The 27747-nt window shown below is 52.3% G+C and overlaps 1 protein-coding gene across 1 annotated transcript; it reads left to right on the plus strand.

The window, feature by feature from the left end:
* Nucleotides 1-24924: 24924 nt before the first annotated feature.
* On the plus strand, nucleotides 24925-27361 carry ID2 (inhibitor of DNA binding 2). Its single transcript, XM_047746525.1, has 3 exons — nucleotides 24925-25388; nucleotides 25715-25778; nucleotides 26592-27361. The coding sequence occupies exons 1-2, from the start codon at nucleotides 25041-25043 to the stop codon at nucleotides 25769-25771; spliced, it is 405 nt and encodes a 134-aa protein (XP_047602481.1). The 5' UTR covers nucleotides 24925-25040; the 3' UTR covers nucleotides 25772-25778; nucleotides 26592-27361.
* Nucleotides 27362-27747: the final 386 nt, after the last annotated feature.

Raw genomic sequence — 27747 nt, forward strand, 5'->3', positions numbered from 1 at the left:
ATATTTCTATATTCTATTTGCAATAACCTCACCTGACTCCACACACAGCCAAGAAGAATAAATGTCACATTTGTGGCAAACAGTCGTGGGCCCTCTTGGAGGCGGCGCCTAGAGGCGGCAAGCCGAGGGCCCTCAGTGAATGTTCCAGGGGCCGATCTGAGGGCCCACGCAGGCTCTGAGTGCTCAGGTTGATTTTGTTTTGTTTTTTCCCTGTGTCCAAATTCAAGTGATGTCTTGGGTAGAATGTTCCTGACCACGTATGAGAGAGACAGAGGGCGGCTTGTGCAAACAGGCAGCCAGGAAGCCAGACTCGCAGAGACACGAGGCCAACGTGACCCCAGCCCCTCACTGATGCCCCGTTCTCTCTTCAATACTTTTCAAAAGCCCTTAGGTCAAGTTCGAACTGTTCTGACATCACAAGACCTGGAAATGCAACTGTGGCAGATAATTTTCCTTCGGCCATCCTTGAAAGAAAAAAGCTATCTGCTTGCTGACCTCTGGGGGTCACAGGCTCAGGAGACAAGAAAACAGGAGGCAGAGGCCCCTGGTGGTGACGGTACTCCTCTGGGCCTCTGCCCAGAACACGGGGATGATATCCACAGGACGCATCTCGGAAACATCTCCGAACCGGGCCCCCGCTCATACCCTAGTCACCAGCTGGGCTCACCTGGGAAACCACACCGGCCCCCTAAAACCAGATTTCCTGAACCAGCCGTCCCCAGATTCAGCCTCCACTGGGCAGCCCAGCCAGACCCCCGAAGTCGTGCCCGGCATACTCACAGCCTGACCGGCACCTGGATCTCACACCTCCAGCCCCCAGAACTGTCCAAGATTCCTCGCTGTTACACAAGCCCAGTCAGTAGTTACTTACAACAGACCCAGCAACCCCATACAGGGTCTGCAGGGCCGAGGGGATCTGCCTATGGGGGCCCATGCCCGAACTTCAAAACCATGTCCTGAGCACTTGGGACCCCAGAAATCCCACTGCAAGTGGCCCAGCAGGCCTCCCCACTGGGTGTGTCCCAGGCAGGAGGACCCCAAGACCAGAGGATCTGTAGTGGGCTGTGGGTCTGGAGTTTGGTTCAAGGACTGCTTGTCAGGCCCTTCATGACTACACAGACCCAAGGCCAGCAGAAGAAGGGTCGGGGGGGACTGTAGGCCAAGGGCCTCTGCTACCCCCTGGCCCTGGGCCCCAGGAGCATCAGAGGTGGGTCTGCCCCTGTTAGTGGTTTGCCCTTCTCCTCAGGGCAAGAGTGTCAGGGCTGAGGGAGGGTCCGTGGCAGCTTGTCCTGGGCCTCAGACGTTCTTCCCAGGGTGACAGGGACCTGCAGATCCAGAGGAATATTCTCATTCCCTGCTTCCCTAACTCTCTCCCCCTGCGTATTACTTAACCAGGACTTGCTTTCCCTCACAATGGAGCTGTGCCCTCAGGCAAACAAGCTCTTGTGGTCATGGCCTGCCAAAGGCCTTCTGGACACCACCTGATAGTCAGCAGCCCAGGGCCGAGCTGCCTTCCTTGAGAAAGCCCGGCAAGCATGAGCCTCATTGTGGGGATGGGGGCACCCCCACAGAGCCTTCCACACAGCACCCTCCTTGCCCGAGTCCAGTACCTTCCACAGCCTCCACAGACAGCAGCCACCGGGAGCTGAGATCTGTCTTCTCACCAGAGCCCACCCCAGCCAGACTCTGCCTGCCAAGGCCATGCCCATGGCAGCCACGTGGCAGGTCACGCAGGACAGGTGGCAGCCTCCTGTGAGGCCACGAATGGTACGGGGTTTCACCAGAACCCAGAACCCGCAGCTGCCCTGCCTCATCATGCCAGCGAACCCCTCTTCCCCTGCATGCCCCCCGCGGGCTTCCAGGCCCCCAACCCACCTGGCAGGAGCCACAGAACTGACCACGGCAGGGTTGATCGCCTGGGTCGGGGCCAGGGCTCCACGGGTGGGGCCCCTCCGGGTCATCCCAGTGCAACCATATCACCTTAGGCAGGAGAGCTGGAGCTGCTCGGGCACCAGCTCCGTCCCCCTCCTTGCTGGGCCTGACGGCTCACTCCCGCGGCCAGCCCTCCTGCCGGAACCTCACCCGCGACCACCTTCACCAGTGAGAGAAACTCACGGGCCCGCGCCACCGCAGGCAGCCTGTGGAGAAGCTCGGGGGACGCGAGCAGGCAGTGGGGACTGCAGCCCCGGTCGGGCCATCCCCAGTTCCAGACTCTGAGCCCCCGGCCTCGAGGAGGGCGTTTGCTGTGGGGTCGGCATTACAGGGGAGCACTTTGCTGCAGAGTCCTCCGTAACCAACGCGTCGTGGCGCAGGCCTGAATCATTCTTGGATGCCGACTGACCAGTGTTTTTGTTTTCGTTTTTTGCTTTCCCATTTTATGACCTTCTGAAATCATTGCTCACTACTTCTCCAGAAGTCCAGCTTATAATAGCCAAATGATCCGTGCCCTGTAGTCTCATTATGAAACCTATTTATCGTCCTTAAATATCCCAGAGCAGTAAAACTAAAAATATGATCCAGTTATTTTGGCTGGAATTGACAATGGACTTTCCACAGCATTTAACTTCCTCACTCCTCTGACCTGAGTTTAAAGGAAAAAGCATATGTACAGATCACCCCGAAGTTGTACTTTCTGGGAAAATGTCAGATAATCATTATTTCCCTGCTTTCTGTCCGTATCTTCCCTGGTCCGGGGCATTCTCGTTCCCGAGTCCCCTTCCCAAAAGTCCCCTGCCTTTCCTGACCGAGCGCTCCCTCCCTCTACCTGTGGTTTGCAACCACTTATCCCCCCACCAGCCAAACCCAGTCATCGGTTGGCAAGTATTTGATGAACGGGCCGTCCACGGTCTGTGCCCTCCAGAACGCCTCCTGCACCCCTGCCCCCGACCCTTTCCATCCAGCCGCAAGACTTCCTGTTATGACATTCCCAATTTTCCGAATTCCTGCACTTCCAGGCACTACCACCTCTCCCAGCCTGGTCTGCTCCACAAGCCGCCCATCGCTCACCCCCTGCAATGGTCCCCTGGCCACAGGAACAGGGGAAAGGACTCACACGTGGCCAGCTTCTTTTTTCAAACTCACAGTGTATTAATACTTAGCAAAACCATGTTGGCAACCAACAACTCCATTTTAAGCATTCACTGCGTGCCCACCAGCCACGCACTAGGAAAACCATGCAAGACATGAATGAAAAAGCCTGGCGCCCGACTTCAACGAGCTCCCCACCTGGTGAGGTAGACAGATGTGGGTGTGGGGAGAATTCACACTCGGGGAGAACAGGGTTGAGCACACGTGCTGTGGGGGTGTGGCTGGGAAGAAGATTCTCCAAAGGTGGGAAGAGCTATAAAGGCTTCATAGTGAAGGACACTTCTGAGCTGGCCCTTGAGGGATGGGGAAATGGCGCCAGAGGAGGGAGCAGGGGGACAAGGCAGAGGGGTCAGGGGAGGCCTAAGTGAGGTTATTTCCTTTCCCTCCATGAGGGCATCTTTGCTAAGGTAACAGTAACAGTTAAGGACACAGTGGCTCAGCCTCCGGTCAGGACTAGGGGGAGGGTTTGGGAGGCATTGAGTCCAAAATTGAAAGGGATGTCCAAAAACTCAGCGGTCAAGAGAAGCCATACTTAATGTAGTATTTAAGAAATCAAAAGTAATGCAAAATCCAGGGTGAGCAAAACATTTTTTATGTAAAGACAGGATCAGTACTGCCGATGTCTCTCCCCTGTTTCTGGCTAATTTTCACTACAAAAACGCAACTGTGTTAGTGTCCACAGGTAGGGCTCTCAGTGCACCTGCTTCCACCAAGAATTCCCTTCATTGTATTTCTGGGGAAATAAGAGAAAGGGGAAAAAAAAAAAATACAAGAAGACAGTTGGAACTAAAAACTCATTCTTTTCTGTCTTGGTCTCCAGCAAACTCTTCTGTCCACAGATTCCCTCCACCTTTCGTAAAATCAAAGTACTTTTAACTACATACTTCAGTTCAAGAGCTGGGAGCTTTCCTTCACATGGAATACTGTTCAACTCCCTCTTCCTCTGTTACCCAAGGAACCAGTAAATGCACACGCCAGAGGCTTCAAGCTGGCCTGGGACCCAGCGGATGCGTGTGCATCCTGCCGGAAGCTGCCAAGCTGGGCAGGAAACTGCAATCACCAAGACGACTGGGCTTCTGTAGAAGCTTCTAGAAACAAACCAGGCCTTATCAAAGGAAGGTGCATGGGGGTGAATCTGGTAATTAATTGCATTGTAGGTTTCAAAGGAAAAGGAGGAGGCCACCCAGCTCTGTTAGTGCCTCAACCTTTTCCCTAAAGGCACAAACAGAAATCCGAGAAGCAGCCACTGGGCAGGTCCACCAAAGCCCATCCCTTTGGGAAAGGAGGACACCACAGAAAGCCTGCTCAGCACTTACTCCTGACAAGTTACGGTCAAAACCCTTCCTCCCTTCCCCCGGGACTTCTTCCTCGCTTTTCCAGAGAATTATCATCTTGGATGAAGTTTCTCACTCTTGGATCCTAGCCAAAAAGTGTACTTATTTTCAGGGTTTAAGGAAGATTTTTACATTTTTCTCTCATAGGTTCCAGTTTCAACTCACTCTAAACAAAACTTAGCAGAAGCAACTAAATATTTAAAATGCGCATTTCAGTCAAAAGTGAATCAATGCCATTCTGCAAGCCTGACAGTCCCACACAGGAGAGAATGGTTGGTGGGGCGGGGGAGGCCACCTCGAGCTCTGCCCTGAGGGAAGACAGGGACGCACCTGTCTGCTATTTACCAGATAGTTCTCTTGGGACCCTGGCAGCAGCCTCCGTGGCTGGCCACACACATGAGCTGATTTGCTTTCTGGACCGCTGGTTAACTCATGTGAGCCAGGAGCCTGGGCTCTCTCCATTCAAAGCCCACAAATGCCCACTGAAGCAGAACATAAAGGGAAAAGCTCAGAGGAAAAGGTTTCTCCCTTCCGTGACCCTGAAAGAGACCCCATCTTAGCCCGAGGCGCTGGATGGAAAGATTTAGACAAAAATCACAGAACAGGGGGGCGCCTGGGTGGCTCAGTGGGTTAAGCCGCTGCCTTCGGCTCAGGTCATGATCCCAGGTCCTGGGTTCGAGCCCCACATCGGGCTTTCTGCTCAGCAGGGAGCCTGCTTCCTCCTCTCTCTCTGCCTGCCTCTCTGCTTACTTGTGATTTCTCTCTGTCAAATAAATAAATAAAATCTTTAAAAAAAAAAAATCACAGAACAGGGGGGACAGAAGGTCATGCTCAGTTTCCGTGGCGTGATGGAGAGCCCGTTCCTCGAGAAGTCAGGAGAGCTGCACTAGAATCCTGCAATGTACCTGCCGTATTTCTGAGGTCCACTGGGACCCTCAGTGTCCTTGTTGGAACAAGCACTGGGGCTGAAGGAGTGCACGACGTGCCCTCCCTCCCGCCTCCGGCTCACAGCATCCCCCATTCCCAGGCCAATGCCTCTTCTTCGACTCCTTCCAGCCAACCCCTCCATCCAGGCCACACGGATCTCTCTGAAGAGCCAATCTTCCCTTGTTCCCCACCTGCTTCAGAATCACCCCCGAGCACATCCGTCGGTGCCAACCTGCACGGAGCACCGGAGCCCAAGGGGCAGGATCCACACTCCGAGCCCTGGAGGACGCCGGTGGGAGCGGCAGGCTCTGCGACGCCCTCCCCGCTTTCCTCTGCTTGAATTCCCCTCCCAAAGCCCAAACCACCCCAGGGAAAATGACAGTGCTCCCCTGCGGAGCAAGGAGCACATTAGGTATTTCCGACAGGCCCCTGGCAGGGGCCGTGTCACCCAGGACCTCTGCTCCTGCTCATTGTCCCGGCTGCCCTCCACGCCCGCCGTCTTGGAAGGCCCACCTTCTGGGGAAGTCTCATCTCCCACCCCACCCGCCCTTCTCCGGGGTCCCCGGCCCCCAGCAAGCCTCTGTCCCAGAACTTAGCACCTGCATCCCAGCTTACACCTCTGCTCAGCCGCCTCTGCCACGAATCTGCATCTTCCTCTCTTCTCCCATCCCAGTAGTCGCCACAGCGCTGATGCTCACACCCAATGAGTGAGTGAGTGAATGAATGAAAACATCTGTCCCACGTGGGCGCTCAGTCGTTGGTTTATTGTTGAGTCTCTTCTTAACAATACCCGACAACGAAGTAACTTTTGGCTGCTCCTGTGGCTTGGGGACTCGGAGTTCCCTTCGGGATGACTTGTCCAACCATGTCCTCCTGCCACAGCTCTCGCTCACGCCCCTCCGACCACAAACACAGCGGAGGGGTGAATCTGGGTGCTCCCGCTTTCGACTCTCTCCATCCGCCCCGGAACCCCAACCTTCTCACCACATCTTAGCGCTGACACTTCCCACCAGCTTGTTCAGAAAACGGGAGGCCTGATGTTCTCTGCAGGTAACGTCTTACACATCCCCATCAGAAAGGAGGCTTGCGCCTGACTTCCCAGTGGCCCCGCACGGCCCCTCTGCTTCGGGACCAGCTGGCACGGGCCCGGAGGTCTCCCAAGGACGCACACCCCACACACTTCCTCCCCTGGATGGAAGCAGAGTAGCTCCGTGCAGAACAGGAGACAGGCAGGCAGGTGCCTTTCGTGATCCTTGATGTTTCCCGATCACTCCTGACCGTTCCCCTATTACATAGCCTCAATTCTTCATCTTCAAAAGGGTCATGAACTGAGCAGGAGGAGCACGGAGAAGGCGAGGAGGGAACCGGCCTGGTCCTGACTCAAGGAAGAACCCGCAAGATGTGTGAGCAGAGCTGCTTTACCTGGGAGAGGAGAAGCCAAACATGAAGATTCAGTGCAAACGTCATTTGAGCACACATGTCAGGGGCGCTGTCCTCCCGGGGCGAGTTCCCAACTTGCTGATCAATCATGGACCAGCTCTGAAAATGCTGACTTCCGTTAGGAGATAAATCAGAAATTTCAGAGCATCGACGGAGAGTTCCCTGGGAATAAACTTCTGAAGGAGTGACATTAAAACTAACAAAAAAGGAAATGTGTTTTCTCCCTCCCTTTTGAAATGACAGCGATAACGTTCAAAATTTAATGAGATTTCCAGCAGCACAGCAGGTATGGGCCGTAGGACGAGAGCAGACACGCGGTCACCCAGGCGCTCTCGCTGTACCTGCTTCCCTGCCCGGCGATGCTGTCCTCTTGGGACGTGAGTAAGTCGAGAGCCCCAGCAACAAGCTCACTTTGACCCCCTGTGGCCTTATAAAATCAGCTGCTTAAAGCAACGAAAGGGGCACCTGGGGGGCTCAGTTGTTAAGCCTCTGCCTTCGGCTCAGGTCATGATCCCCAGGGTCCTAGGATCGAGCCCCGCATTGGGCTCTCTGCTCAGCGGGGACCCTGCTTCTCGCTCTCCCTCCGTCTGCCTCGTCCCCTGCTTGTGTGCGTGCACTCGCTCTCTCTCTCTCTCTCTCTCTCTGACAAATGAATAAATAAAATCTTAAAAAAAAAACCTCTTTAAAAATTAAAAAATAATAATAAAGCAACGAATTACCAGCCAAACTTTACACTTTTCTATCCCTGCTTTCTGGGTACCACGAATCCAGAGAGGACATGTGTCTCCCCAGTCAGGCCCTCCAATGGTCCAAAGGTGCCACATGGCCAGCAAACCTGGTGACTCTGGACCTCTCCAGGCCAAGGTAGAATATTCTAGAGGTAAAAGATTTGTGTCAATTAAATAAGTCAGTCAACGTTTGACATCATTCTTCATTCCAGAGAAGGAAGTAGACACATCTGGGTCTTTCTGTTTCTTATGATGGATACTGGCGAGTGGGTGATGTTGTCTTTCATTTGTTATCATTTTATTTCTACAGACAATGAAGTAAATTTTTTCATTTGTTCATTCGATGAATACTCATTGAGGACGTTTATGTGTTTGGCTGGGCTAAGCGCTGGGGGCACAGCAGTGAACCAGAAGCAGCAAGCAGATCCGGAAGGAGCTCACTGTGTCTGCTGTGTGCCGACTGCTCACCCAGAGGGTTCTTCACCCTGTGGGGACACCCCACATGGGGGGGCGCGTGATGCGGGAAATGGCCTCTTCTGACAGAAGGCTGAGGACACAAAAGGTTTTGCAGATCTCAGTCTGAAATGGGAGATCTTCCCATGAGGCTGGGGAGTGGCTAAGATCGGGGGATATGCAGGAACTCCAGTGTTCTGAGCAGCACACTTGGGCCTGCAGGGGAGGCCTGGAGACACTTGTGAGGGACTGAGGGACTAAGGACTGAGCTTTGAGAGGCACAGATGGTGCTTGGAAGTCAGGCTGAAGAGGTGACCAGTGGGCCACTGTCCATCCCCCGCCATCCCTCCCGACACTGAGATTTCTTAATGTCCCCCCTCCCTGTCCCTGGAGGCCACTGGGGGAGTGGGAAAGATCTCCCCCCTGGAGATACGTAGGAATAGAAAAGTTAACCAGTTCAGTAGCTAATCTGGAAGCATCTAGTCTGTGATGGTCCCTGAGGGGGACAGGAGATGAATAAGAAATGGGTCTCTCGCCAGGGAGTCACTGTGGTCTAGCCAGGTGGATGAGACCCCCGGAGGTGTAGGCGCAAAAGAGCGTGCGGCCCCTGCCTGAGGACGACCACAGGGGCCTCTCAGAGGAGGCAATTTGAGAAGCAGCTCAAAGGCCTCCTGTGAACCGTCGGGGAAGAGGCATTCCAGGACCTTCGAGCAGAGGTGCAGGGTCACGGAACCCAGTGACAGAGACCTGAGGTGACAGCAGGATGGGGGCTTCCAGAGGAAGTCCTGCGTCTTTCTGTCAGCTGGGGGGAGCTGTGGAGAGGCTCAGGGCAGGAGAATGGCCAGATCCCAGTTTTGCTAGAAGAAAACGACACCCTGATGACCCCATCTGACACTAAGCAGATCCCAGCCTCCCAATACCATTGCTTTGGAGCTTCGGGCTTCAACACCCGAATCTGGGAGGACACGAACATTCCATCTGTAGCAGGAGAGATGCAGGAAAGCTCGGAGCTGACATTTGTTTACATTTCCAAAGGGCTGCAGGAGGAAAGAAAACACTGATTTAGGAAAGATCATGACTTCATAGAGAAGTCCCATGCTGTCTGTCCCCATCTATCAGTGATGCTCCTTCTGGTAAAGCCGGACATCACCCCTAAATACGATTTTCTCTCCAGAAGCACACGCAAGGGAGTTGCTGCCAGTTAAAAATTAAACAACAAAACGGAACACAGACCCTGTGAGTGTCACCGTTTTTCTGAAAAGCAATCAATTACTGGTTTTCTCTTGATCTCTACGGGATCAAATCACACTTGGTATCATTCCCTGATGGCCAATATCCACTCGTGAACGGTTACACTCGTCTGTGCCTGGCTCTGATGTCCTGCCTTTCTGTACTAGCTTCGGATTCTCCAACCTTCCTTTTCGCTCGGGATTCCTCGCTCTGCCAGACATCTTCCATTACACCCTCCGCCCTTCTCACTGCCCCTTTCCCTGTGATATGGGACCAGCTGGAGCCACTGATCTCTCATTTTAAAATGAGAGTTGCTGGGGCACCTGGGTGGCTCAGTCGGTTAAGCATCTAACTCTTGGTTTTGGCTCAGGTCATGATCTTGGAGTCCTAGGATCGAGCCCCGTGTCTGGCTCTCTGATCAGCGAGGCGTCTGCTGGAGATTCTCTCTCTGCCTCTCCCTCTGTCCCTTCCCGCGCCCTCCTCTTCTCTAAAATAAATAAACAAACAAATCTTTAAAAAGGTAAAACAAGAATTACTGAACAGAGAATGGAGAATTTTCATGATGCCAACTTTTGACGTCATCCCCGTGTGTGAACCCTTGAGCTCCGTGCCACACACAGCATACATAGCTGGGTACAGGGTACAGGGGACACGCGGGGCCCTGCTTTCCCGGCACTCGTTAGAGGGGAACATTCCGAGGGTGTGGGGCTGTACAGAGAACCACAAAGGTTGGCAGGAGGGAGAATGAGTGTGTGAAGGCCTCAGCGCTGACCCTGAGCCTGAGGTGGAACCTTCCTTGCCCGCCCCTCATGACAGGTCCGACGCCCCTGGGGACCCCTCCACTCGCAGACCTGTCGCTCTCATCCCTTACTCCCAGACCCTGCGGACAATCAGCACACAGTCAAGACATTCAAACAAAACCAAACCAAAAAACCCTTTTCCAGTTTTCAAGCTCCACTTTATGACCTAAAAGCAAAATCTTTCTGAAGCACAACAAGCCACTTCAGCTAGGAATAAAAAAATAAAAATAAATAAAACTTTAAAAGTCGAGGAATCCAGTGTGAGTTCTACGTCACATGAAGACCAAACACGGAGAAACCATCCTGGGCCGAGGAGGCCGGTGCAGACAGGCTTCCGAGAGGCGGTCCTTTCCCTGAAGGCTTAACTCGATGGCCCCAGGAAGGCTGAGGGGGAACCAGCAGCGAGCTCCCCTGGACTTCCCGGGAACCGATGCCAGCGTGACCCTGTGACCCTCCTCGAAGGGTCCGAAGCACTAATGTCCCCTTGCAGAGATGGCCCCACGTCAGAGCCTCCGCGTCCTTCTTAAATCGCCATACTGTCGTGCCACCGACAAAGAGAAAGGACAGAAGCTGAAGGTTTGCTGAGCTTTAAAAAAATTGGGATAAACTGTACCTTTCCCCCCAAATAAATGAAGCTGATATGACCACCGAGGCGGCTGCACCAAGAGTTTTGGGCTGTTTTCCCCCTCCCCAGTGGGCTGCTGATTTCCAGCCAAGGAGGACATACCTCCCTCAGCCCCTTTCTGGGGACACGGAGGCCGCTTGTCCCGCTTCTCTGCTCTCCGGGCCCCAGACCGCCTCGGAGCCGCAGCTCCCAGCCTCGGCCTCAGGGAAACAAGGGCCATCTGCAGCCTCCAGTCCGGGTGTGAGGAGATCTGGGCCTTTTTTTCCTGGTGCGCTGGATTTACAATGATTTTGCTCAGCAGAGTGGAGGTTTACTGTATACTGGCTGTGAGCTCTCCTGAAAAGTCAGGCTGCTGAGGCCGACCTGGCCCCCAGAAATCCTGGGGAGGTCAGGGTCACAGCTGGCAGGGCCAGAAAAGGCAGACCAGATCCCCACAAGTGGTTGACGCACCCCAACTCTTACAAAACAGCGAAGACTGTATTTACTAGCACTTCGCCTGCAGAGAAAAGCAGGAGGAACCGAAGTGTGGCTAGAAAGTGTAGGAGATGAAAACGAAAAGCAGAACATGATCACCATCCGAACACAGAGATCAGCTCGATTTGTTTTATTTTGTTTTGTTTTTATTAATTATGTATTTAATTTACAGAGAGAGACCCAGCGAGAGAGGGAACACAAGCAGGGGGAGTGGGAGAGGGAGAAGCAGGCTTCTCCCGCGCAGCATGGAGCCCAAAGTGGGACTCGATCCCAGGACCCCGGGACCAGGACCAGAGCCAGAGGCAGACATTCAACCACTGAGCCACCCGGGCACCCCTCAATTTGGTTTTTTTAAAATTTCATTGTTTGATCTGTCTAGTACTGTGTGGTTTGCACTCAAAAGTGAATGAACGAATTGATTTTGATGCTGAGCGGCGGTGTTTTTCAATGGGACATGCATGAGCTTGAGTGGTTATTTCCTGGAGTACCTTCGATGTCCCCAAATACCAGAACCTTCCTTACATGACCAGATGGCCACTTCTCGTCACCATATGGTTAGAACGATCACCCGGGGGATCGTATTTAAAATGTGGGTTCTGGAGTCACATTTTTCACCTCTGCTGAGAAGCTGGGGGCCTGGGGAGCTTAAAGCCCAACCCCAGGATTGTCTAGGAATCTTGTAAAAAAAAAGAAAGAAAGTAAGTAAGTAAGTAAGTAAATCCTGGCTTTATTCCTCATCCCAGCCCCAGAGTCTTATGGAATAGTTAGGGGTGGAAAAGTCTACAAACCCATGTTTTCCAGAAGCTTCCAGATCATTCTAGTCAGGTCTTCTCTGGCAGTGCTTTCAAGAACAAAATGGCAAGGTCCCATTACCGCCAGCATGACTCTCAACCAGACATGGACATGTGGCCTGTGGGGTCTGTTAACCTCCTCTACTTGGGAATCATCCTCCTCACTGTTTGGCTGAGAGAAGTAGGACAGCACATCCATCACCCCTGGCTTTGCTCCCCGATCCCACATTTAGTGGCTCTGTGATCTCAGACATGTTACTTAACCTCTCTGAGCCTCGGCTTCTTACTCATGTTAAAATGGAACTGCTAAAGCCGAAGGCACTCCTCTCAGGTTGTAGTTAGAATTTGGTACACGCCCAGGTTTTGGTCATGGGCGGTCCCTACGTCCCTAGAAAAGTGCCTGGAGCATACTAGGTGCTCAGAGAACATTTACTGGATGGACAGATGGACGGATGGATGGATGGATGCCCCTGAGCTCCCCTTCCTCTGCTCTTCCACTCACACTGGCTGCAGGTCCTGAGCTTGGAAAACCTGTCTCCTTTCCAGCATGTCAGATCTGATTGCTCACATGCCAGCGACGTCCTTCTTTAAAACCAACTTTGTTGTTTTATTGCCGATATGTTTTCATCAGATCTGTTTGCATGTTCATTAACTCATGTAAACATTAATAAAAGAAGCAAGAAAACACCTTCCTACATGTTTCCTTTTGCTTTCTTTCAGGTGTAAATTATAGGAACGCACAAACGTGATACAGGCCGACGGACCATCCTCTCTACGGGGCTTCTAGAGGACAAAAGAGGACACACAGATGCCAGACTCCCACGTCTCCCCTTCTCCCCCCGGGCTGCTCTGCCTTCTGCAGAATTCAGGGGACCTCAGGTAAGACAAAGCTACCAAAGGCCCTTCCTGCGACAGGGCTGTGGGCCGCAGAAAGTGCTCGTGAACTGTAAGGGAATGGTTCCAAAGTGGCCATTTCCTCCTTCTCTGCACCTTCTCTCCAACCTCGCCTGATCACCTGCCTTCCTCCCCCGGGGGCCACGGTTCTGTGACAGCCCATGTGTCCACAACAAGAAAGTCCTCCCCGCACTAAAGATCATTGCGAAAGAGATAGGCCAGCAGACCCCAAACCAGTTTATTTTCTCCCTGATCGTCCAACCAGACTTGGGTTTCCGGCCTCCCCATAGTTAGGTGTGGCCACGCCACTGAATTCCAACCCAGGGCTTCTCAGCCAGGGCGATTCTGCTCCCCAGGGGACACTTAGCAATGTCTGCAGACATCGTCGGTTGTCACAACCAGAGGAGGGGGCAGAGGCCAGGGAACATCCCGCTCAGGACAGCCCCACAACAAAGAATGGTCGGCCCGAAAGGTCAGGAGGACGGAGCCCGAGAAACCCCGATGGAGCAACGGTGTTGTGAGCCGGCTCCAGGCCTGATCCATAAAAACCACCCAAGTCGCTCTCTGTGGGCTTCTCCACACTCTGTCTCGTCTTCGGGCTGGGCGTGGATGAACCCAGACACCCGGGAAGCTCATTGCCAGGGGGCGGAGCCACGAGGATGGGGAGGGCCTGCATCCCCCAGTGGCGGCTTGGAGCAGAGCTGCCTGCCCACCAGGAACGCCCACTCTGGCCTGGAGTGAGAAACTTCCAGCATGTGGAAGCGATTCCGCTTTTCTGGGCGTGTTTGCTGCAGCTGTGGTATTGCCTTAGCTCAGTCACAGACACATTTGCGTTTCTCTGAGACATTCTCCAACGCTGTAGACCAGCGGACATCCCCTGGGGGATTTCTGGAAGCCTGAGTCCCTCCACCTGGGAGAGGGGCACGAGGTAGGGGGGTGCATTTCCTTAGAAATCAATTTACAACTGACACTCCAAGCTCCCCTGTAGAGAGAAATGGGGCGGGGGTGTCTGTGGACCTAGGAAAGCCTGGTGAGGGACTTTTGAAATTGTGTCTTCGAAAGAAGCCCTCTAAGGGTCATGTTTGGCCATTCTGGTCCCAGAAGGACTTCAGATTAGAAGTTTCACACTCCACATTTTCAAGTTTAGTTAAGGATGTTTTCTCTCATTCAGTTATCTTAACTCGCCAAAACGGAGCAAAAAAGAAACGCAAATTCCTATTTTTTTTTTCAGATTCGCTAACTCTTCAAGAGGCGTGGTTGCTGCTGTCCCAGTGATCGTTTATAAAGTATAGGTTGTATACCAAAACCAGTATTCTTATTTCTCTGGAATGACCGCTTCCGTGGAGGCCCCGTGTGTCCTCTGGCCCAACTTATGAGCCTTCGGACTCCTCCAGGCGGCCAGTGGGACATGCAATAAATGTTCAAAAAATCAGTTAGGGGGATGCCGGCCAGTCGCGGCTTCAACTGGGAAGGGATATCAGAAGGGCCAGGCGCTCTCCCTGGGTCACAGGCCACCCGCAGCGCCACCACACGCACTCAGAAGGCTGCTGCCCACAGGGTGAGCTCAGGGACACTCCAGCCCAACACAGCATGACCTTCTCCCCGAGGGCCGTCCTCAGGGCACAGAAGCCCATAAGAGAAGCCGAAGACACAGCGAAAAAGGTATCATTAGGAATATTTTACTTCCAAGTGCCATGTTTCAACCTGTCATGAAATGCCCGTGGTAAAGATTTCCTTCTTTCAAGCGAGCATGTCTCCCGGGGGCAGAGTGGATCTGAGGCGCCTGCAGAAAGCTTTAGGAAGGAACTGGGCGCACAGATCCGCATTGACGTCAGACGGGCATGGGGGCCAGACCCTGGCTTCCCCATTCCCCCTCCCCAGGTTAAGCAGCAGTTTCCTGGCCTGTGACAGGGAAAGCCGGGGGGTCCCCCCTCTGGGGGTCTCCAAGGGTACAGCAGGGTCAGGCCAGACCAGTGCTTACTCCAGGCCTGAGGCAGAGTGAGAGGGTACCCCAGGAGGCCCAACGCGGGGTGCAGTCCGGGGCCTGGTGGGGAGCTCCATCCCGCAGCTCCCAGGCCCTGCGTGCTCAGCCCCGTCACGCCCCCACCCCTGCATCCGTGTCAGGGAATGAGCCCTAACAGCCCCCCAGCAGTTGCAAGGCCACATACAACACCCAGACTCGCTCCCCGCATGAGTCCCCTCGCCTGTCCTCCCTCCAGAGGCGTTCCCTGGTCCACGGCGGTTTGACAGCGACGAGAAAAGCACCCTGAGCCTCACTCTGACTCCCAGGTGACGCCTGGGCCCTGTGGCGGTGGGCTCACCTCGGCACTCGGTCACTTCTGCAAAATGGGAATGATGATCTCTGCCCTGCTGGGCCACGTGAGAGTCACAGGGTAGGGTCCTTATGTCTGCACGTGCTTCAGAGGCAAGCTGTTGCTCAGAAAGATGCCATTTTATTTTATTAAATAATTTTTTAAAGATTTTATTTATTTATTTGAGAAAGAGAAAGAGCTCAAGCAGGGGGAGGGGCAGAGGGAGAGGGAGAAAGAGACTCCCCACTGAGCAGGAAGCTCAATGTGGGGCTCGAACACAGGACCCTGGCACCATGACCTGAACCGAAGGCAGATGCTCAACCCACTGAGCCAGCCAGGCGCCCGGAAAAGATGTCATTTCAAAGGTAACTGCGGGAAACTTCACTCTAGCTTGCTCTTTCCGCAGCTACAGGGAGAACTTCAGCTCCCCGAGCCTCGGGCTTTGCAGGGCTGGAACGACTCTGCTTTAGTAGGTCTGGACTGGAGCCTGAGACTCTGCATTTCTCAGCGTGCCCACGTGGCTTACTCTCAGAGCACACTTGGCTGAGTGCAGCTTGGAGTTTAAATGCTCTATCCCGTCTGCCATTGGATTTAACCGTCAGCGCACAGGTGCAGGAGACAGGAACCCTGGGCTCCCGGTGACCCACCTGAGGACACACTGCAGCCAGTGGGGACAGATACTCAATGAGCATAAATAAATAAAGGGCTGGGGCAAAGCCACCCCCTCAAGGCCAAGGGCTCAAACTCAGGGAGGGGCAAGCGGCCGGAGCCCTCAGGGCCCTGAGCCCCACCTCAACCTCCCTCTGGGTGCTCCCCTAACAGACACACACACACACACACACACACAGAGCAGGGGCAGCAACCAGAAGAGCCTCATCCCTTTACAGCCAGCGAGCATTCTGCTCTTCTGCATTTCCGCAGGGGCGCCTCCCCAGGAATATGGGCTCCCGACTTCAAAGCAAGACTTAATGAATTGTAATTGTACCAACCCACTCCTGGCTCCTTTCTCAGGATCCAAAATGGCCACACTGGTATAGTGTCTCGGGGAGAAGACGGAAGCTTTTGGGCCATTGCCAACAGCTGCTGCCTGCAGGGCTCTCCCTATCCCCCCTCTTGGTACCAGAGTTAGAGTCTTTGTCCCAAAGTGTCTTCTGAAAGGTAAACAGTATCCCAGGGGTCCCTGGAAGCTAAATCAACAAGACGGTGCGACAGACAGACTCGTCCTAACTAGGGCGACTGATCGCTCCACACTCAAAGTCTTCATGTTGTATGGAGAAAAAAAGTGAAAATCTCCTTAAAATCTTGGTGATGAGCAGTGATACTGGTGAGATGCTTCAGCCATACAGTTTCTGGTATATCTGGAGGCACGGATTCTTACTCTGTAGTCTGCTCCCAGTCACCCTCCCCTACCACTCAGCTCTCCCAACCTCCCAGGGCCCTAGAGTCAGTTGGACCACTTATCCTACTCGGCTTGGGTTCAGAACATATAGTTATCACATGTGGTTATAGAGTCTATAACTTAGGGAAAAGTTGGTAGGGATTCTGATTACTTAAGAAAAGACCTACAAGGGGGCCCCTGTGTGGCTCAGCTGGCTAAGCAGCTGACTCTTGACTTTGGCTCAGGTCATGATCTCGGGGTCATGGGATCGATCTCCGTGTTGGGCTCTGCACTCAGCAGGGAGTCTGCTTGAGAATTTCTCTCTCCCTCTCCCTTGCCCCTCTCCCAACTCACACATGCACGTGAGTACTCTTGTGCAAATAAATAAATAAATCTTTTTTTCTTAATTTAGAAGATAAAAAATAAAAAGACCCACACTATATACCTGAGTATATACTGGACACCAAAATGTCAAATAAAACATCACTCAAGTCTTTTAAAAGTAACACTCTTGTTGGATGTGGGTACATAATTTTATTATTTTATGCACTGTAAGTAATTTGTTGTTGTAAAACTTCTTGGGGAAGAAGCCTGAATAATCATAAGTAATTACAATTACAATACATATGCAAAATTATACTTAGAAACTTTGATCCCCGCTCCCCCCCACCACCAAATGGCCCCATTTCTCTTTTGGTAGACATATAGTTATCAGTGTGACAAACCACTCGAAAAGTTAGTAGCTTCAGACAACACTTTCTTCTCTCCTAATCTTCTTGCTTGGGCCCTAGGGAGCAGTTTTGCTTGGGGTATCTTGGATTGGGGCAGTCAAGTAACAGCGGGGGTGAGTCAGCTCAATGCTTCTCCGAGCATCAGAAAGGTCTTTCAATGATCAATTACGAACATGCTCCCAAAAAGGGGGGAGAAAGGAGAAAAAGAAAATATCAAGAAAGAAATAGAAGATATAAAGAACCAAATCAAAGTTTTGGAGCTGAAAAATACAACAGGCAAAACAAAAACTCATTGGATGAGCTCAAAAGTGAAATGGAGTGGGCAGAAGAATCAATACACCTGAAAATAGAACAACAGAAACCTCCTGACCTGAACAACAGAGAGAAAATAGACTTAAAAATTTTTTTAAATTTAAAAAATTAAAAAAGCATAGTCTCAAAGATCCCAGAGGGACTATAGCCAAAGATCTAACAATCATGTCAACAGGATCCCAGGAGAGAAGAAGGTGGGGCTGAAAAAAAATATGTCAAGAAATAGTGGCTGAAATTTTTCCAAATTTGGCAAAAGATTTAAACCTACAGATTCAAGAAACTGAGAGATCCCCAAACTGGAAAAGCACAAAGAAATCCACACCAAGATACATCATAAGCACACTTCTAGAAACTAAGGACAAAGGAAACAGGCAGAGACAAACGCCACATTATCTACAAGAGAAAATGCAATTTGAATGACAGCAGATTTCTCATCAGAAACCTTAGCAGCCAGAAAGAAGTGTCAGGACATGTCAAACGTTAAAAAAAAAGAAAAAAAAAAAAAAGAATGTCAACCCACAAGTTGAGATACAACAAATATATCCTTCAGAAATCAAAGGGCAAGCAAGACCTTCTCAGAGGCAGGAAATCTAAAAGAACATACCCTAAGAAACAGACTTACCCTAAAAAAATGTCTAAAGGACACTTTTGAAACACACACACACACACACACACACACACACACACACACACACACACACAAACTGATAAAAGAAAGACTATTGGAACATCAAGAAGGAAGAAAGAACAAAGTAAAAAAGTAAAAATGTGGGTGAAGTACAGACTTTCTTGTCCTCTTGGGTTTTCAAAAAACAAATGTAGCGGTCCTCAACAGGTCCAAGATGGCTCATTCCCACCTAGTAGACAAACTGCACCAGCTGCAAGCTTAATCTGTGAGGCCAGATGACCAGAAGCTTCTCAGAATGTGTACAGTTCACCACTTGCATCAGCAGCTCCTTAGGACGCTTGCTGAAAAGGCTGTTCCCTAGGCTGCTCAACAAGCCCACTGAGTCGGAATTTCTAGAGTTCTGGGCTCCAGGACTGTGTGTAAAGATGATTCTTTCATACACTGAAGTTCGAAAAGTCTTCAGATCATTTGTTAATAAAGGGTCAAGCTCAGTCACTCAGAGTTAAACTCTTGAGGAAGGTGAGAACAAAGTTCTTTACAAAGTCCTAGCTGTGGGCAATCCAGCCCTGCAGGACTGGAACAAAATTCAAGGTAAAAAAGTAAAAAAAAATGAATCAATAACCCCGCCGTGGGGTCAAGGTCACACACTTCTGCATAGTCACAGGGTGATGTCCTAGGGAGTGTGGGCCCACAGTGGGATCTGTCACCATCTGTGCCTCGGTTTCTCCTTCTGTAAAACCTGGACAGCATCTACCTTTCCTAACTCATGGGATCAGGATGAAGAGCAAAACAGGTGAGCTGTGAATGGCTTGTAAATTATTAGTTATTCTACCCAATGTGAATGTTTAACCTCCCCTTAAAGAGGGCCATTGTGTTGCCCTTTTTTCTTTGAAATGGAATGTTGGTGTTCTTCAGACTCCGGAAAGACAGGCATGGTTAAATAAAATGTACGACTTAATTCACCCAGTCTTTCCTCCAGTGTCCAGCACAGATGGCCAAGGCCAGCACTGAGACAGATGAGGTCCCACCTGCCACAGGGTCAGCGGTGTTGGGAAGATGGCAGGACCCCCAAGAGCGGAGGACAAGAACCCAGGGACTGCTCCTCCAGAGGTCTGCAGGTCCCCGCAGGCCTTGGGGTCCCCAGCACTCACCTCCCAGAGGAAATGGGAGATGACCCTCCAGCAGCCAGTCGTAGCAGTGACAGGGGACAGGTGTGCATGGGGGAGTGGGGCGGGTTGCAGAGCCTCTGCTAGATTTCACTTTAGCCTAGAAGGAGGAGGTCTGTAAATTGACCTTTGGAGGGCCGGGCGTGGGGGCAGAATCTGGGAGTGAAAGCCTCAAGGTCATGGGTGGGGGTGGGGGAGAGAAGGGTGGCCTATTTTATAAACAGAAATTTCTCCACCAGCCAACCTGAGAGGGCAGTGATTAGAATCCCCCTAGCTGGCGCCGCCTGGGTGCCACCAGGCCCTCGGGCGATGGACAGCGCCGGCCTCCCGTCACAAAGGGGCTGCGCTGGGCCCCAGTCCCGGTCCCCGCGGCCGGCCAGAACCGCGGGGAGCAGCGGGGAGGCGGCGGGAGCGGAGCGCGCACGTGGTGCGGGGCGGCCGGGTTCCTCCCCACTGAAGTCATGGACTTGGCGCGCTGCGTCCCGGCGGGCGCGGGAATGCGGCTTTGGCCAAAAAGGGGTTGGGGTGGGGGTGGCGAACGCACAATGTGTTTCTTGTTAGGGACCCACAAGCCGGGGCTCGGGTGTTGCTTTTGGTGCCGCATTATAATAGGAAGATGGAGCCGGACCAGCCCTCCCTTGTCGCCGGCTGCAGAGGGCTGCTGCGGGTTCCCACGGACGCCGCTGCGTTCAGGCGCCGGGGGCGCGCGGCGGGCGGCCGCCGGGGATCCCCGCGGTGACCAGAGCTCCCCGCGGGGGCCGGACCCCGCTACGCGCGCCTCGTGGCGCAGACTCGGCGACTCCTGCCCCGCGCCCGCCAGATCGCGGGCAGTCCGGGATTGTTTTCTAAGACCTTATCTCTTGCTCAAGTTAATTTTCTTTTTTAATTTGGTGACCGGAACAAAAGTCACAGGACGATCCTCTGTGAAAGCCAAAGCAGCCACCAGTCGGGGCACTTCACAGCATTTGTAACTAAATATTTGCTGGGCTGGTCGCTAAACAGGCCCCTCCGCCAACTTCCAACTCCTAAACTCTGCCTTTTTTTTTTTTTTCTTTTTTTTTTTTTTTTTTGAACGGAGCTGAAAGGTGATCTCCCTTCTCCCTACAAAGAGATCAGACGGTGGAAAGCAATTGGATTTAGCACGGCGTTTTCCCCGTGCTCTCGGGATCTCTGGGCAAACAGGACCGCGCGCCAGATCGTAGAAGGAATTAGGGCAGGATCCTGGCGGGCTGGGATGTGTGTTAAGCCACGGTGGTAGCTGAAGTGCTTTGTTAATGCAATTCATTAGCTGCCTGCGACAAGAAGTAGAAGAGGCTAGGCAGGTCTTCAAAATTACCCAAAGGGAGAAAAATAAACATCTTCTTGTTTGCTTTTTGTGGCTTTACTCATTTTCTTCCCCTCCCATTGCCCCTCATCTAAGGCTGTTTTAAACCCAAATTCGGTTATCTGGTTTCAGGGTAAGGGCTCCCTCTTGCCAAGGTATTAAATAAACAAGTAAAGCCAAAAACTTGAATCCTTATGTAATCCAGATGCTGTTTCCTCGAAAACCACAACAAACTCTGCGAAACCAGATAACAGGATCAGAACAGTCGTGCCCCCCCACCCAACCCCGTTTTAGGGCCAGCGGCAGACATCCTAGTTCAGGAGCTCCTGTCCAGGACAGCGATAAATAATTGCTGCTAACACTCTGAACTGCAGATGAGCACCCTTGAGGGATCCGGATGCCGTAAACTGTCCCGGAATGTTGGCATCTGGTTCTTAAAATGGAACTTTCCCTAGAGATAAAGCCGGGACTGAGCCGGCGTCTGCGTCCGCGGGCTGGCTTGGAAGTTTCTGGCCTCTCGATGCTCCCAGTTGAAAACGCCGCACTGGAATGGGGCTGAGGGAGGCGGCTTTGTAGTGGTAATGAGGGCGCAGACGCGGCTCGGCCGGCGCGTAACCGCTCGGAGCCCCGGACCCGGCTGCACATCCTTGCCCTCCCCCGGGGCGGAGGGCTGGTGGGGGCTGTTCTTGAAGAAGCGGATGGTTTTTCAGTGCAACCTCCAAGGGTTCCGCGGAGCCAGGCGGGGGGAGCGGGGACAGTGGGGGCGGGGCGGGGGTCCTTCAAATGTATTTTTAGGAGTCCAGCATCGAGGTCATCCCCGCGAAGATCCAAAGGAATAAATAAACCTCGCCATCCGCTAAGACGGTCACCTTCTCCCCATCCGTTCCTCCCTCGCGCCAGCCCCACCCTGAACGCCTCGGTTGCACAAACAAACAAAATCAAGCAAAACCTCTTGCTTTGGCAACCTCTAAGCCACGTTATGCCTCTGTCGGCAAAAGATTGCTTTCTTCTCGCTCTCTCGGCTTTTTTCTTCTCCCCGGACTCCCACCCCCCCCCCCCTTTCCTGTTCTTCTCGGTCCTCTTTCCTTCCCCCAAATCGCTCGAAACTTAAGACGTGCGGCGGCTGCAGGTGCGCGCGGGCCGGGCGGCCGGGCCGGGGCGAGCCTGGGACGGCCGGGCCTCGCAGGCATTGATCAGCTGGGCGCGCGCGCTGAGTGACGGCGCGGTTGCCATGGCAGCCGCCTGAGCGGCGCCGCGAGGACAAGGCTGCAGGGCGGCGTGAATGGGCGGCGTCACGCGCCTGGCGCCAGAGAGTCTGCTCCGGGGCTCCGGCTCCGGCCCCGCCGCGGCCTGGCCCGCGCGCCGCCGCCGCCGCCGCCGCCGCTGCCAATTCATCACCTGTCAGGGATCACTCGGGGGGTCACGGGCCGGAATGGACACAGCTGTGAGAACAAAACCAGGGGGAAGAAAGGCGAGCGCTCCCGATTGCGCCAGATGTGCGGGGAGGACCTGGAGCCCCCCCCGCCCCCCGCCCCCCGCAGGCTCCTCCCGCCCCCCGTTGCATCACGCGGGGATTGCAAAGGCGGCCCGGAGGCCCGGCGCGCCCGGCCCGGAGCTGCTTCTGATTACGGCGAGGGGCTGGACGCGCCGGGAGCCGCCGGCCGGGCCGGGAAGGAGGCTGAGCGAGCGAGTCCTGGAACCCGGTCAGGGGAACTTCCAGGGTAGGCGTGCGGCTTGAAACGGGGGGCGCCCCGGTGAGTAAGCCGAGGGGACGGTATCTCCACCCCCACCGGAAGCCCTTCACACCTTCCCGCCACCCACGGATCGAGCAAATCCAGGGCCCTTTCTGCAGCTGGGACCATATGAACTTTAGAGGCCTCAACTGCGAACCCACAGAGACACCAATGGACAGATTTTTTAATGCCTTGTACCCCCACCCCGAAAATGCTCCAACACCATTTTCTCCAGGGAAGCATCATCTTAAAGGTAAATTCGTCTTCGGCTTGCAGACACAGATGCCCTAGGAACTCAGGCCTTTTTTTAATCATTAACTTATACGACCTCCTAATCCCCTTAAAACGATCTTTAAATAAACGTCGAACCGGGCAGCGTGCCGTTCGAATCCAACACGATCAGGCCGACCGGACTCTGACATGGCCGCTAAAGAAGGAAACCACAAAACTTTCACCATGTTGAGCAGTTTCACGGCATCAGGCTACAGAAAGCGATCATGGGAGAAGACACTGCCTTCATCAACTTTGCGAGTGTGCAAAGTAATACCGTACAACGCTCATTACGAACCAGCCCGGAGCCTGGCTGCTGGGGTAATGAGGCTGGCACGGCTGTTAACATACGGTGTCCTTGGAAAAAGCTAGGAATGCGTCAGTATCGCAGAGCTGCAATGTCCAAGAATCACAAGTAATAATTTGAGAATCCCAAAGATGTTTGTTTACATTGGCTATTATTGTAAAATAGTCAAAGTATAACATCATGAACCAAAATAGTGTCAAAACAAAATCTGTTCCACTGTGGCACGTATGTGACAGAAACACATGCACACAAAGTACATCAAAAGGCTCGAACTGTGGGGGACTCGGGATTAAATCATTTCCAGACTTAATATCAGAAGAGAGGCTGTTCATCGAACACTCGGGAACAGGGTAGCCAGCAGCTTTTGCCGCAGGACAGTCCCTCAGCTGAATCCTTTGCTGGTCAGGAAGCCATCCACCTCCATCCTCCAAAATGAGGTGGCTTGGTTTTCTCAAAGTGACAGGCACCTCAGCAGGACCCACTGCCTCCCTAAAGAGAAACCCTGGGGCAGGCACGCGGTTGCAGTTGGTGTCAGAGACTGGCCCACCGGCTGAGAAATTAATCATTAATTGAAGGACAAACTACAGGTTCCCCATGATCAAGCTTTGCTTTTTCTCCTCTTCTGCCCCCTTCATCTTTCCTAAATGCAAAGAAGGTGACGACTGAAAAGACTAGTAAACAAGATGCTGACAACAATGACTTTTTTCCTTGGGTTTTCGAGCTTTTTGTATTCTGGGGAAATAGGATTTTCAGAACACAGCTCATGTACTGTAGTCTTCAGTGAGACTAGAATTGTGTGAATTAAGTGAAAAGGCCTTAAGTAAGTGGCTGCAAACTTTAGACAGCAGGAATAGCTTCTTCAGGATTTACAGAGGGAAAACAAGGGAAAAAACCAAATGTGAAACTGCGCCCAGGACGAGGGCTGAAAAGATTTCTAACGTCACCCATGACAGGATTTTTATTTTTGATAGTGTGAAGATGTCGGTCACTGGCTGGGGCCACCTGCCTTTCACAAAACTTTAAAAATACTGTTTAAATGCTGGAATGCGACACCAGAAATCAGGATTTGTGCATAAGTAATCACCTCACTTTGCCACCCACACAGCAAGTTCACAGACCCGCAGCCTCTCAAGGGCAACGTATGTAAATACAGCTTCGGTATGCAAATTTCCCTAATGATTTCCGATTAAGAGGATCATTACAGTAGCCCTGCCTGTTCTAGAAGAGGAACCCTGGAAAATGTCTGGCCTCTCCGAGCTCCTCAGCGATCGGCCCGGTTCCAACAAGCACCCATTTTACTGAGTTTACCAGTAGCGCCTCCCGTGTGGCTCCAGGTCGCACGATCCCACACTAAACCTTGTCGTTGAGGGCTCGCGTGGGCGTCTCGTGTTTTGTTGTGTTTTGACATGGCTCAATCTTATCTTCGGAGACCGAACTCTACACACGTCTCTTGCCGACGACAAACGTCTCTGCGTTTTTACTTTCTTCAGAAATGCTTCCTATCTGATGACATCCCGTGGGTCGCGGGAACCGTGACTTTCCCTCTGCTGTGCGGAACTCGCCCGCGTCGCTGTGGTTTTAGGGTTCCTGAGACCTCCAGGGCGGGGAAGGCTTCGTCGGGGGACACCCTCGGGCAAGGGTACTGCTCACCACTGGCATTAAAATAAAGATGCCCATTTGGATTCCTGGGGTCTCCCCGCCGTCCCTCCCCCACCGGCCTCGCGGGCCTCTCCGCTCCCCTCCCGCCCCGCGCTTACTGTACTCTATTTACCACCCCAGCTGGGCTGGCGCCCGCCCCGCCCACCCCACGGGGATTGGCTGCGAACGCGGAAGGACCGAGCGCTCGCCTCGCGCCCGCGTCCGCCAATGGGGGCGCCCGCGCGGCCTGATGGACGCGCCGCCTTCCGCCAATGGGGACGCAGGGAAGCCGGATCGTGTGCCCCCGGCGAGTGCCGATAAAAGCCGCCCCGCCAGGCGCCCGGCTTCATTCTGAGCCGAGCCCGGTGCCGAGCGCAGGAAGCTCCGCAGGCGGCGGCGGCCTGAGCTCCTAGGCAGCCCGCTCCCTCCCGGTCTCTCCTTCCCCGCGCGCGGTCAGCATGAAAGCCTTCAGTCCGGTGAGGTCCGTTAGGAAAAACAGCCTTTCGGACCACAGCCTGGGCATCTCCCGGAGCAAAACCCCCGTGGACGACCCGATGAGCCTGCTGTACAACATGAACGACTGCTACTCCAAGCTCAAGGAGCTGGTGCCCAGCATCCCCCAGAACAAGAAGGTGAGCAAGATGGAAATCCTGCAGCACGTCATCGACTACATCTTGGACCTGCAGATCGCCCTGGACTCGCACCCCACTATTGTCAGCCTGCACCACCAGCGACCTGGGCAGAGCCAGGCGTCCAGGACGCCGCTGACCACCCTAAACACGGACATCAGCATCCTGTCCTTGCAGGTGAGACCTGCTCCCGGTGCCCCCGCCCGCTGCCACCGGCAGACCCATTGTCGAGACGGTCGCAGTCCGGGACTTACAGATGAGCTAATTAACTTTTGAAAAAACAAAAACAAAAACAAAAACCAAATCTGCTATAGATTGAGTCGTGCGTGAAATTGCTGATAAGTTCTGACACGTTAATGCAACTGTGATTCTGAATCTTAGCATAAACGTGTTTAATGAAAGTTGCTGTTCTGTGGGCTCCTTAAAAAAAAAAAAAAGAAAAGAAAAAGGCCCTTTCTCCTTAAGATTGTCTAACACCGCCTTTTATCCCCTTTCTCTCGCAGGCTTCTGAATTCCCTTCCGAGTTAATGTCAAATGACAGCAAAGCGCTCTGTGGCTGAATAAATGGTGAGTGTTTGCTCGTGCCTCCCGTTGGTAAACTGCCTCTTGGAGTGTGTGTGTGCGCCCGCGTGTGTTTTTATTTGTGTGGGGAGGTGCTTTGTGTATCTGCAAAACTGGGGGGTTAGTAAATGAATGTGTACTTAGGGGTATTACACGTAGCCCGCTGTCTTCGTAAACCGCGTCTGAAGGGGCTCCTGGCTCTGGTCACTCAAGATCACAGCACATTTTCCTTTAAAATGAAAAAGAAACAAAAAATACCCAGTTAACTTCCTAGGAAGGCGGCTGAGGAAAATGTGTCCTGGCTTCTGCCACACACGTAATGGCCTGGCCCTACTCCGCTGTTGCTCTGGTACTATGAGGTACTAACCTCCATCTAATTAATCTTATCGCCACAAATTCCATAGAGATCCTCCTTCCCTAAAACCGGAGCCCATCGAGATTGGGCTGGCCAGAGCATTGCCTCCCTGCGCCTGACCCTGTGATGTGGGATTCCGACTTCCCTATCTGTTAACTAAAGGGCTGTTTTCAATCAAATAATTGTTACAAGAAGCAGACTGGCGCCTGTGAGCACAGGCTGTTGGAGATCCAAATAGGAGATTGCGTTGGGAAGTTTTTCCCTTGAGTCTCTGCTATTTTCATGTTTAATTTTCGCTGTCGAGGCCGAGAGTGTGTGTTGCATCTGGACGCCAGGGTTTGCCCAATCTTTGAGTGTTTGGTGGTTAAATGTTCAAACTGTGGCTTCCTCCTGGCGCCAGTCTGCCCGCCTCTGCCCTTAGGTTCCATTCTCCTAAAACATGCCTCTCCCCCAATCTTTTGCAGGTGTTCATGACTTTTCTTTCTCTTTGCACAACAACGGATCCACAGGATCTTTTCAGGCGCTGAACTTCTTATTTTTCAACCATTTCACAAGGAGAACAACAAGTTAAATGGACCTTTAAAAAAAAAAAATGGAAGGAAAACTAAGAATGATCATCTTCCCCAGGGTGTTCTCTGACCTGGACTGTGATATTAGTTATTTATGAAAAAGACTTTTAAATGCCCTTTCTGCAGTTGGAAGGTTTTCTTTATATACTATTCCCACCATGGGGAGCGAAAACGTTAAAATCACAAGGAATTTCCCAATTTAAGCAGACTTTGCCTTTTTTCAAAGGTGGAGCGTGAATACCAGAAGGATCCAGTATTCAGTTACTTAAATGAAGTCTTTTGGTCAGAAATTACCTTTTTGACGCAAGCCTACTGAATGCTGTGTATATATTTATATATAAATATATATATATATATATATTGAGTGAAACCTTGTGAACTCTTTAATTAGAGTTTTCTTGTATAGTGGCAGAGATGTGTATTTCTGCATACAAAGTGTAATGATGTACTTATTCATGCTAAACTTTTTATAAAAGTTTAGTTGTAAACTTAACCCTTTTATACAAAATAAATCGTGTGTTTATTGAATGGTGATTGCCTGCTTTATTTCAGAGGACCAGTGCTTTGATTTTTATTATGCTATGTTATAACTGAACAACCCAAATAAATACAAGTTCAAATTTATGTAGACTGTATAAGATTATAATAAACATGTCTGAAGTCAATACCTGAATTCTGAATGGTTTTTAAGATCTCTCTCTCTCTCTAGTTAATTTAACCCCTTCTCCATCCCTCCCGCCACCCCGGAAGCCTTAGAACTCGGGTGCAGAGAAACTATTTATCTGATGTGTGGTCTGAGCCAGCACTTGGAGGCAAAGGCCTGCTTCGGGCATTTCAAGAGAGCTGACCCAGTTGGGAAGGCTGTAAACACAAGTTTCTCTTAGTCTGCAGGGAAATATTAGTTCTAAGGCTTGGGGCTGTGTTTCAAACCAAGAAATTGCTGTGGCCCGGACTTCTAGGGGTTAGATCACCCAAAATAAATGTGGAGTCTGGAAGGACCACCTGTCTGAGTAAGTGTTCAGACACTTTTGGAGGATATGAAACTGCTTGT

This window comes from Lutra lutra, chromosome 9 (genome assembly GCF_902655055.1).
Source record: "Lutra lutra chromosome 9, mLutLut1.2, whole genome shotgun sequence".
NCBI classification, from domain to species: Eukaryota; Metazoa; Chordata; class Mammalia; order Carnivora; family Mustelidae; genus Lutra; species Lutra lutra.

Coding starts and splice junctions, on each gene's coding strand:
- ID2 (XM_047746525.1), top strand. CDS start 25,041: ATGAAAGCCTTCAGTCCGGTGAGGTCCGTTAGGAAAAACAGCCTTTCG. Junction 25,389..25,714: donor TCAGCATCCTGTCCTTGCAG/GTGAGACCTGCT, acceptor TTTCTCTCGCAG/GCTTCTGAATTCCCTTCCGA.